Here is an 11500-nt window from a genome sequence, read left to right as displayed (position 1 = left end):
CTGAAAATCTGGTCACCTTAATATAGAAGCATATAAGCAGCTGCACAAACAGGCTGAAGAACAGTTTTCATCCATGGGCTGTCAGATTCCTGAATGCAAAATAACATAACTAAGTAGTACAAGGGACTTGCAGGGACAGCACAACGTGTAACATTCACACTGGTGTAATGGGACTGAGTGTTTGTTAATATGATTTATTGGGTTTGGGTATATTTTTTCTTTGTCTTCACTGTGAGTTGTATTGTGTTGGGGAGGTGCACTGAGGGAGCTCAAACAATCTCATTGTACATATGTTGTGCCCTGACAATAAAGAATTATTGTTATATAAATATAATGGTTGAAGTCGGGCTAGCCGGACCAGCCGATGGCAGGACAGATAAAAATGCCGAGCGTCGTCTCTCGTCTATCAACTGGAAAGAATATTTCATATTTATGTTTCCTGATCATGTGTACCTTACGCCGGTTTGTGTGGAACTTAAGGCTACAATTCGCAGCTCTCGCGATTGCCTTCGAATAACGTGTGGTTCCTTCCTTGCCCTTTAACTTTTGTTTGCAGTTACGACTATAAGCCCGTTGCGAAATAAAACCACCGGCTAAAGCAATGGGTGCAGCAAAGCCGGTTTAGTTACTCGGTTAGGACCCAGCCACGTAAGTTTCGGTGCAGGCTCAAATACTAGGAGAGCATTGGGGGGGATGGGGGAAGGCGGCGCCAGCATACCTGCAGGGTGTTACCTCGGCCCATTCCCCCCCATCTCCAGTACTTGGGGGGGCGGGGGGAGTTTTGCTTTGAATTGCGTTTGAACTAATATTTCTCCCCAAAGGGTAACGTAGCAAATGGGGGAGGGAGCGGAGATGCAAGACCACCGCGGAGAACCCTCTGTTTAGCGCCGCCCTCCCCCCTAACTGGGGCTCCGAAACAAACGTCCCTCAGATTTTTTGGAAAGCTAAAAGGAGGGGGGGGGTCCGGGCGGGAGAAGAGGCGGGGTTTTGGGGGTGGAAGGCTCCTCGGCACGCGCTTTCGGCTCGCACCGCTGTCCCCCCCTCCTCCCCGCACCTCCTCCATCACCGTCCCTCCCACCCTCTCTCTCCCTTGCTCTGTCAACCTAGCTCTGGCAACTGAAGGACACGGAGATTAGCCGATGGGGAGGCCGCGTCTTCCCAAAACCGGCCAATAAGAGCATGGAGGAGGGGCGGGAAGCTCGGCCAGAGTCAAGTGCGCGTGCGGATGGTTGCTAGAGGCGCTTCTCCCTCCCCTCTCCTGCTCACTTTTGTTGTGGCTCGGAGGGAAGGAGAGAGAGGGAGCTGCGGTGTCGGCGGCTGCAGCGACCACCCCCTCCACACACGGACCTCCTCCCCCGGTTTTGGTTTTGGTAGAGGAGGGAGAGGAAGGAGGAATGACCCCCCTTTCCCCATAGGCGCTAAGCCTCCTTGCTCGGGAAGGAGAGGGGAGCTGTCTCTGGTGGACGTGGGCTCCGAGCTTAACCCAGGAGCCCTTTCCCCACTTCCACGCCAAAGCCCGAGAAGAAAGATAAAACGCCTCCCCCCCCCAATCCCTTCAACCGCCCCAAAAGGGTCCTTGGAGGAAGGGACCACGCGTGTCCGTCTCAGGTAAGTGAAGAGCTGGTATGTGTATGTATGTGTGTGTGCGTGCAAGGGCATAATAGATCCCCCCCTTCCTAATTCCCTCTATCTGCGATATGGAGGGGAAGCCCACCCGGTTCCTCCATTGGTGTTTGTGGAGAGCGGGGGGGGGTCCCACTTCCCCCCCCCCTTGCTACTGCAGCGTCGTCTCCTTGTTTCAGTGAAGCTTTTTGCAGAGCTTTCCTTGCAAGGGCTCGTTCTTTTAATGGGGACCCAGGATGCGGTGGAATTGGGGGGCTCTTTGCTCTCTCTCCCCCTCCACGATTAGACAAGTCTTCTTAAAAGAGGGAAGGGTCCTGCCTTACTTTTCCCATTTTACTGTTCTCCCTGGCCTCCTTTCTGCAGTTTGAGAAATTCGGAAAGTTTAAAAGCGTTGCTTCAATCTCCCTTTTTGTTGGTGTCCCCAAAGACCATATATATTAATTAAAGAGGTGCCTTTTGCTTCCTGACCCAACATTTGAAAGATGGCTAATTTTATTTGTGCAGAACTTAACCAGTCATACAGTACACAGTGCCTATGATAAAGTGGACTGTGATCATTTTTGTTTTTTTAAATGCTGTTAATGTTTTTCTGCAAAAGAACTGAAAATTAATGCCACTTTGATAGTCCTCATAATTACACTGCTCAAGAATCTGTATTGAAGTATAGTATTGGCTTCCACACTATTTTTTTTTTAAAAAAATCACTATTGTATGAATGCTTACAGTAATTTGTTAAATATGTATATTGGCAGGCTTGGGGAAAAAGGCATGCTAATATTTTAAGAATCCTATGTATTTTCTTTTTTGTTCAAGCACTGTGCTTTTATTTTTCTGTCCCAACAGGCGCAAATCATTCTGCCAAACTAAAACAATACATAAAGAACATCCTTTCAATGTTTTGCTACATTAAATGTAGCAGTTCCCTCATTTAGCAACCAAGTTGGAAGCGATAAAAGTCAGTAAGTGAACACATAATTGAGAGTGAGAGAGACATAACTCTTGTTCTTATATGTATTGTCAGATACATAAATTTGGTCATAAGTGTGTGCACTGGTCCAAAAATCTTTAGGCTGCAAAAATCCAGATGGCCATCATATGGCAGCAAAAAAAGTTTGCAGCCTAGATCTAGTAAACGTATAATACTTATTGATATGTGGGTTTCACACTTGATGTGATTGGGATCACGGAATCAACACAGTAATAATAAATGTCTGTAGATTTCAGAGAATTTACCTATGTATGGTGGCTGAATCTATGTTTATGTATTTGTGGAATTTCAAGGATGATTCTCATTTTTTTTCTGGTAAATACAATATGTGTCTCAAAGCCAGTTCAGTGTATGTTGCTCTTGTGACCTGATAACTTCAAATAAGAGATTGTCTTGTTTGAAAACACTTTTAGTTTTAGTACCATCTTTAAAACATAATGGTGGGATTTCATTGTCAATGATACAATCAGGTAACACATTGCAGTGAATGTCTGAAGTTTTCTTAGTCTACATGCTTATATTTTTTAGCTAATTGAAAGTGTAGGGCAGTTACTATGGATGGACAGTTTCAGTCTATTTTTTTAAAAAAAGCTTAGCCTGCTAAACAGAATTAGAAACAAATTTTTCAAAAAATGTAAATGTGCCCCCAGAATAGTTGAACTTAAAAGAAAAAACACTTAAGATTGTAACTTTACTCTTTTTTCTATTGAGAGCATCATTTCCTTTCTTTTTGAAGAAAGACATGGTGGGCAGAAATGAAGGGGTGGCAGAGTTGAAGTTAAATGTTTCTCCTGATATTTTTCTTTTAAGCTCCAAAATGGGATAAATAGCTTCTCTCTAAAGTCTGAACAGTTTGTTTACAGTAAACAACAGTTTGGGATTAATGCATGAGAGCTGGGGTTCAGTACAAAAACTGTTTAAGTCTGATACTATAGTCGCTCTTTTGAAAAACAGTTTAGCATAAAGGTGGTCAGTTCCCTTTAATTGTATAGATTTTTCAGATTATTGGAACTTATTGGCAAAAGAAAGAGCTGCTGAGGTAGCACTGTACTTGTCTAATTTGTATTCTTAAGAATTCTGACTCAAGAAAAGGTTAGTCTCACGTTGAACAAGGATGATTTGCTTAGTATTGGATGAGTGAACTTCAGGGCAAAACTGGGTGACACTACATTCCAACATTCAGATTTCATTTTGTGAGTTTTACTAAAACAAATAAATCTATTTCTTGTAATTATCTTCTTTTTTTTGTCCACTTTGTTCACTCAAAGCTACATGGATGGAACTTTTTTGTCTGCAAAGAACTGGGTGCAAAATCCATGTCTATACCCCTTTTCAATTAGGAAAACAAAACATTTTGCCAATCATACTTTCTGATGCTGTATTGCAACAAATTAAGGATGAATTGCCTCCAGCAATCAATGCAAAGTGCCCATGCTTTGTTGAGTTTGACCTTTAGGTATTGGGATTGATCTCTTCTGTATGGGCTTAGCAAATGGTTAATATAATTCAAAGGGTGAGAATTTGATGTTGCCACCCTGCCCATTTTTTTTTTACTAACTCCCATTAGATCCAGCCACTATGACCAGTGGCAAGAGATTTGAGTAATTACAAGGCATGAGGAAATTCTTACTACAGTGTGGAATAATGCATTTAAGCAAATGGAATAAGCAAGACATATGGATGAATTTACTCATTGTTTTTCCTTTATATACAGAGCTTCTCTAATACAAAATGAAAAGTGCCCGTGGCAGCAGTTCTTCCTTTCAAGGAAACGGTGTCAATGGTGTGGACCTCATTCTTACAGGGCTGCCTATGCAAGTGCTTCAGCGCCCTAGCAGTGCCTCCCCAGGCAAACACATTGCTCGTTCCATTTCTGTCATTACGGAAAACAAACCCAAGAGGAATATCCTGGTGAGTACTGATGTTGTAGCAAGCATTCTTCTTCTAAAGCTTATGGTTTATATTCCTTTCACTCCTAGGGAATAGATTTGGTTTAAATGCATTCTTTAACTTCCATTGGTGTACAAAGTAATAATGTGTCTTCAATTTGTTTGGATGAAAAGCTTTGCGCCCTGTTATTCTTATGGTCAGATGAGAGAGAGAAGAGCTAGTGGTACAACAGATAAGAGGTTGTATTAGCAGAGGAAAAACCCAGATTCTCTTCACTTTCAACCTCAGAAGCTTTAACTTTGGGCCAGTCATTGTCCCAGCCCCACCTATCTCACTAGTAGTGTTTTTGTGGTGAACAAAGAAGGAAGCATTATGTACCCTGCCTCGGTTGTCCCCAAAAGCACGTTTGGGACAACCATGACCTGGATGACCAAACATCTCTACATACGTTTAACTGTACAGTTTGAGATGAACACCCTTTGAATGGTGTGGGAGTAGGAATGGATTTCAAATTGCAGACTACAGGAACCAGGAGGCACTACTCGGTGACCCTGAGGACACAGATAAACCTCCAAGGGCTTCAACGACCCAGCCCTCTAAAAGGATGCAGATTACCAGCTGCCTACAAGGAATATAAATCCTTCCATTTGCCACTGTCCTATCAGAGCTGAAGAAGTTTCTTGAAGGAGAAGCTAAAAAGTCTTCAAAAGAAAAAAGTCCTGTTGCCTCCTGAAAAAGCACCTTTGGGATTACCTTGCTTTGCCTAACATTTGAAGCTACCAAATGAAAGGCAGGATCTATATCCAACAAAAAGAACAATAGTTGCCTTGACAAAATACTTCACATTTTCTAGAAACATCCTTAGCCTCTCTTGCCTCTGTGACTAAGGGCAATATAAGCTTCTCTTAGAAATGCTGGAGAATATGCAGAAAGCATTGCCTTCCAATCTTTGCTTAGTTTCCCCCAGCACTAATCAGAACCAGAAAATGCGTCCCTCCAGGGGTTTTACAAATGGGGAAGTTCCTGTTTTTTTGCAGATTTTACAGGATGCTGAGGGAGATCTGTGAAGCAGAAGAAGGTGAAGTAGCATGGTTTCTCTTTTTAAGGTGCAAGAAGGCCATGTTTCACAAAACACTTTGAAGATGGTGCTTTCCTCAGATCTCCCTTGAAATGAACAATCCTTCAGAGATTGGCAAATCCCCAAATCCTGGACAGTCTAATTTTCAAACATTTTCAAAGGCAGAAACTTAATAGCTCAATAATAATCATTTATCTTTATGTTATCCCTCCCCTCCTCCCTTAAGAGGCAAAGCACTATTGACAGAAAATTGGCAATAAAATGAAAAGAAAATGCAAAATTAACATTTCTAATGTAAAAAAACAAACCTTAATTTCAGTGCTGAAGCCAGGAGCAGATGGTAGAGTACATTTAAGATCCTTCTCTCACCCCACATGTCTCCCATAGAGAAGTCTGTAACTCACTTTGAAAATATCAGTGTGATAGAAAACTGCAGAATCATGAGAGATCACAAAAGAATTTGCAGCATCCCTCTATAGCAGTGTTGGCAGACATTTTTGACACCCAAGTGCTGAAATGGGAGCATGCAGGCACGTGTATGCTGGAAACTGGAAGAGCAGCTGCCCAGTGTGCATGCCAGCATGCCAAGAAAATACTCTTCCGGTTTCTGGCATGTGCACGTGCGAAGACCAGCTGGCCAGTGTGCATGCACGAACCATAAGATGATCTTCCTGGCATGCACATGTGCATTGGGTGGCTGATCTACTGATTTCTGGTGCTCCTGTGACCAGCTGGCTGGCACGCTGGAACCCAGATGAACCAATGGGACGGCTCGCGTGCCCGGAGAGATGGCTCTGCGTGCCATAGGTTTGCCATTATGGCTCTGTACAAAATGTTTCATTCATGTACTGTATGCCTTAGCCAATAATATGCAGTAACATATTATTTTGGATTACAACAATGTACTAACAAATTCAATCAATTAGACCTGCAAATTGGTTTGGAGGTAGAGCAGACCCCTAGCTGTATGTTACTAAAGTCATTTGATGGAATTGTGAGATACTAACACACAGGAAACTCATGAAAGAAAGTAATGTATTGAGAAATAAGCCATCAGTGTTATAATGCACTCTGTTGGTCTGCTCTACAATTGATAGGGATTATGCAGAGTTTATAGGGATGTGTGACAATTCTTTTTTTTTAAAAAAAAAAACTATATTAAAACCTTTGCCATTCATGCAAAAGAGTACAGACGAAACTATGGGGCACACTTCATGACCATCAGTGGAGAAACTTTTCCAAAATTGAAAGGATCTAACAGCTTTCAGAAGAAGCTGCCATGATAGTCAAAGATAGAATGAAAGGGAATGAAAGGGTTGTACAGCAAGAAGAAAGCATGACAGCTGAACATAGATTTCCAGAGACAGGCAAAAACCAAACAACCCAAGGAAATTGACAAATAGAGGAAAATAAGAAGATATAGTTTTAAAAAAAAGAATAAGAAAATATGGGAAAATCTATAGCTAATGTGAGAATATTGAATAGTTATTACAGAAGGAGTCTAGTAGAGGCAAATTGGGTTAAACAATACTGAAAGTGTTCAAATAGGATTACAGAATGATATAAATGTTTGCAAAGATAGATTAAAAACCAAATAAAAAAGTTGACATGAAATACAGATACTGAAAAAAGTGAAAAAAAGAGATATTGAAATTGTTGACCTGAAGATGGTTATTGAAAATATCATTGACCACAACAACAATCTAATTAATCAATTTGGTACGTCACTTAATAACGGCAGCAAGACTGTTGGTGGCGCAATACTGGAAGAAGGAAGACGTGCCTACAACTCAAGAATGGACATTGAAAGTTACAAACTTAGCCGAGATGGCTAAAATATCAGCATACCTTAAAGACCACTCAAATGATATAAACGAGACTGGAAAAAATGGATTGACTATACACAAAACAAATATGGGACTAAGAAATTCCAGCTAGCCTATGCTTAAGATTAGGAATAAGATAAACTGCTTAAAGTTTGGGTAACAGCAAGAAGCTGAGTGCAACGTAGAGATCTTAATGACTTTTTTTTTTTAATCTCCTTTGTTTCAGTATATCGCAGACTGTGTTTGTGAAAAAGCTAAACTGTGTAGGGGCTCTGGGAAGTCGGGGGGGGGGGGGGGAAGGGAGGTGGGGTCTTAGGGAGGAGGGGGGAAATATAGTATGTGTCAGATTCTAAAGTAACATGATTGCACTTGTATACTGTGGCTCTTTAATTCTAGTTTAAAAATAGGACAAGCTGAATATATTGATAGACAGTAGAAATACACCGAAGGGAGGAGTAGAGGGAAAGAAGAAAGAGGGGCAGAGAGGGTGGGAGAGAGGATTGGCAGGAGGAGGAGAAGGAAGGGAGGGATTGTATTGGGAGAGAGGAGTGATTGAGGGGGAGGGGAAGTAGGAGTAGAGGGGAATGTTGGAAGGAAGAAGGAAAGTTGTAGGGGGGGGGTGAAAGAAAGGGTGTATGATGGGTCAAAGTGGTATATAGGGTTTGTATTTTGGGGGCTATTGTCAACAAGAGGGAGGGCTTTATTGTTCAATGTTATATGCCCCGGTTATGCACAGTATATATGTGACTGCACGAAATGAAATGGAAATAAAACATATTTACACAACAATCTAATTAATCCTACATAAACAATCCCTTTTTCCCCCCAGCCTTGACCAATGTTGTGAATTGCCAGCCTCTTGACCGAGCCTTTTGCCTCACTAAAATCTACACAAAATATAAAACTCTATGGGAACTTTAAAAACTTTATTTTGCTGCTTAAAATTTAAAGAATACTTTCAAGGCAAAACAACACATTTAGTCATTAATTCAATCTACACAATGCTGTAGATTATACCGAATTCCAGATGCATAAAAATAACACTACAAAAACATCTCCAAGGTAGATGTAACCCTGAATTAGATCATTATATTAAATGTTCTTGATCATAAGCTTATCAGCAAGTTTTTACTTATTCTACTTATCAATAAAAATGGAAAAAACAAAATTGCTAGTAGTGCAGAACAAGATGCCACCCAAGATCTCAAGAACAACAACATTAGCAAGCTGATAAGAGTCATTTGTCATTATGAATAAACTGGATTATTTCAAAAAAAGTGAGAGACAGCCATCCAAGGCCATCTTGTACTAACTTTTATCTTCACAACCAAATGGCAGTACATTAGACAAAACTAGGTGATTTGATGAAAAGTTACTGAGTTATTGTTTTTCGGGCCGTTTTCAGGCTGTTTGGGGTGTTTTTTTTTCAGGCCAAGAACAACAAAAAGGGGCCTGAAAACAGCCTGAAAAATGGTTTGTTTTGGGGCTGGTTTTCAGGCCCTTTTCACGCTGTTTTTCAGTCATTTTCAGGCCATTTTTTGGGCTGTTTTCAGGACGTTTTCTGGTGCTCCAGCACCTGCGGAGACTAACTAGCCAGCGTGCATGTGTGCGCCAGAAACCAGAAAAGCAGCTGGTGACAGTGTACCCGCCCACAGAGAGGGCTCTGCGTGCCACCTCTGGCACGTATGCCATAGGTTTGCCATCACGGCTATAGACCATCATCAATGCCCATATGCTTCTGCCTTCCATTTAGAACAAACCACCAAACATATCCTTCATGCTAACAATTATTCTCAACATGGATCATAAGACCACTCCCTCTGCCCCCCCAAAAGGTATCATAAAATATTTCTAGGAGCCAATAGTCTCTACACGATGTAGTTTAGATTAATAAACATTTAAAAAGTGTAAGTACCTTTTTTATAGCTAACAGGGACAATGAAAAGAGTCATAGAGGTAAATGAAACCTAGAAGGGGGCCATGGGTAGAGAATCTGTGCCCCAACTGCTTGCACAGCAAAACAGATTCTCAAGGGATTGGGAAACAATACAACTAGTATGACATTGGGACTCAGAATAAGGGCAAAGTAATATTAGAGCATTTCAGCGTTCTAGGACACTCCATTACAAATCCCAGAGTAGCCATTTGGGGAACAAAGAAACATTGCCAGTATAATTGTGCAAGAAATTGTGCTGAAGGCTTCAACAAACAGTGGATGTTTAACACTTTACAATTGTTACAATTGAAAAAGTCCTTGTGTAATTTGCATCTGCATCCATCTGTATTTCCCTTCTTTCCTCCTCATCTCATTTATAATCCTATATCAGTGTAACCATATATTGTAGTTGATGAAATGTGCTGTAATTCAACAAACCTATGCCTTTTAATTAAATTATTAGTCTGAAAGGTGCTCCTTCTGATATTCAAATATACAGTAAACTGTAAGATATATAGTAGAAAAATTAATCAAATCCAAGGTGGCATTTTTCTCAATGTGCATGTCTGAATAGTATTTGGCTAAATGCAGTTGTATGGGTATAATTCTTTGTGTAGTTGGCGTTTTAGTTTTTTAAAGGGTTGGTGACATGTTCCTCCAAATGAATTCTTATCTGAAGACAATGCTGTTCTGTCATTTGTAGTTAACTCGGCTAGAATGATAGAAATTAGGCAGAATTGAGAGAATTTTTCTCTTGATAAAATACAAGGTGTATGTACTACTTTGTTTTGTTATAAATTGTCTGTCTTTCAGGAAGATGCAGGGCTTGCCACCTCTAGAGCCATGAACAATTTGCGAAGATCCAACAGTACAACGCAGGTTAATCAGCAAATGAATGATGCCATCATGTGAGCATTAAACACTTCTTATTGAAAAATACACTAGCCTAGGAGGTGTCTTAGAACCTCTTTTCTTCCTTTGAGTACGCTGGGAAAGCTGAGTATCTTTGTTTTGGGATGTTGAAAGAAATGTCCTTCTGGGTTCCGCTCCAAGTGGGGAAGAAGACACTGGAGACATGGAGGCTGCTTGGAAAGATGGTTTATTGTTGGACAGGGCCACATGGCTTGAGCCCTGTACAGAAAAGGTGATCACATGTTTCAGTGTAGGTGAAGAAGAAGAGAAGGGTTGAGGAAGGGGCTTGCTAGGCTTTTATACCCTGTTCAGTACTACCTCTCTGTTTCCTGTTCCTGTGTAAGAAATGTATTCTGACTGGTTGTCAGACTCCCATGGTGCCATGCAGGGGGCTACTCTCTAGGCTGTGATGAGTTCTCAGTTGCCTTGTGGTCAGTTGAGTAATATCCCTTCCCCCTACAGCTGCAGTGAGGAGAAGTCTTTATTATGTAAAGTGGGCTAGCCTGGCCATCTTAATGGCCCATTAGCTGGGGATGGGCAGAAAGCTATAGGCAACTATTCTGTCTTTTGAAACATGTTTCTTTTCACATCCAGAGAAATATTCTGCCTTTTCAATATTTCCTAGGATATTTCATTTTTCTGGGAGAGGGCTGGATGATAACTTCCCACAGGGATATATCCTTTAGACCAGTGATGGCGAACCTTTTTGGCACCAAGTGCCCAAACCGGAATGTGCGTGCATGCTGGAGTCCCGGAAACTCAAAAGATCAGCTGGTCGGTGTGCATGTGCACACCAGCCACCTGGACTTTGGGTTTCCGGAACACGCATGCCTTTGGGTTTCCAGGGCTCCGGCATGTGTAAAGATACGCTGACCGGCCTGCATGCACACACTGGAAATCAGAAGAGTAGCTGGCAATGGTGCATGTGCCCACAGAGAGGGCTCTCCTTGGCACCTCTGGCACACAAGCCATAGGTTCGCCATCATGGCTTTAGATTGAACATAAAACATTGGAGTAGTTTATAGGAATAAAATATCTTTCAGAAAAGCTCAAAGCAATGCTACGTGTAGACTTCTGCAAGATTCCAAATTAATCTTGTCATTTTCCTTTTTAGCAGTGTAGATCACCATGATGACTTCCTCACATTGTTTAATAGCAGCTCAACTGGAAGAAGAAAACTAGCAAGTCTAAGCAAAGATTCCCCAGAAAAGAAAACTACCTGGAACATCCTAGTAAGGGCTGAAGTG

At 41.4% G+C, this 11500-nt stretch overlaps 1 protein-coding gene across 3 annotated transcripts in view; it reads left to right on the top strand.

Moving 5' to 3' along the window:
- Positions 1–1266: 1266 nt before the first annotated feature.
- CEP131 (centrosomal protein 131) overlaps positions 1267–11500 on the top strand; it is a 35386-nt gene continuing 25152 nt past the window's right edge. For 2 of the 3 annotated variants that reach the window (XM_087710156.1, XM_087710153.1), the window contains exons 1-4: positions 1268–1608; positions 4326–4522; positions 10155–10249; positions 11368–11485. In XM_087710156.1, coding sequence (XP_087566282.1) covers positions 4343–4522; positions 10155–10249; positions 11368–11485 — 393 coding nt within the window. In that variant the 5' untranslated portion in view covers positions 1268–1608; positions 4326–4342. Of the gene's footprint in view, positions 1609–4325; positions 4523–10154; positions 10250–11367; positions 11486–11500 lie in introns of all 3 variants that reach the window. The other variant, XM_087710154.1, reaches the window with a different exon arrangement.

This window comes from Thamnophis sirtalis, unplaced genomic scaffold (genome assembly GCF_051295495.1).
Source record: "Thamnophis sirtalis isolate CommonGarterSnake01/CBP01778 unplaced genomic scaffold, rThaSir2_p1.2 scaffold_3, whole genome shotgun sequence".
Lineage (NCBI taxonomy): Eukaryota > Metazoa > Chordata > Lepidosauria > Squamata > Natricidae > Thamnophis > Thamnophis sirtalis.
Note: the sequence above shows the minus strand (reverse complement) of the source record. Positions and strands in the feature narration are given on the sequence as shown.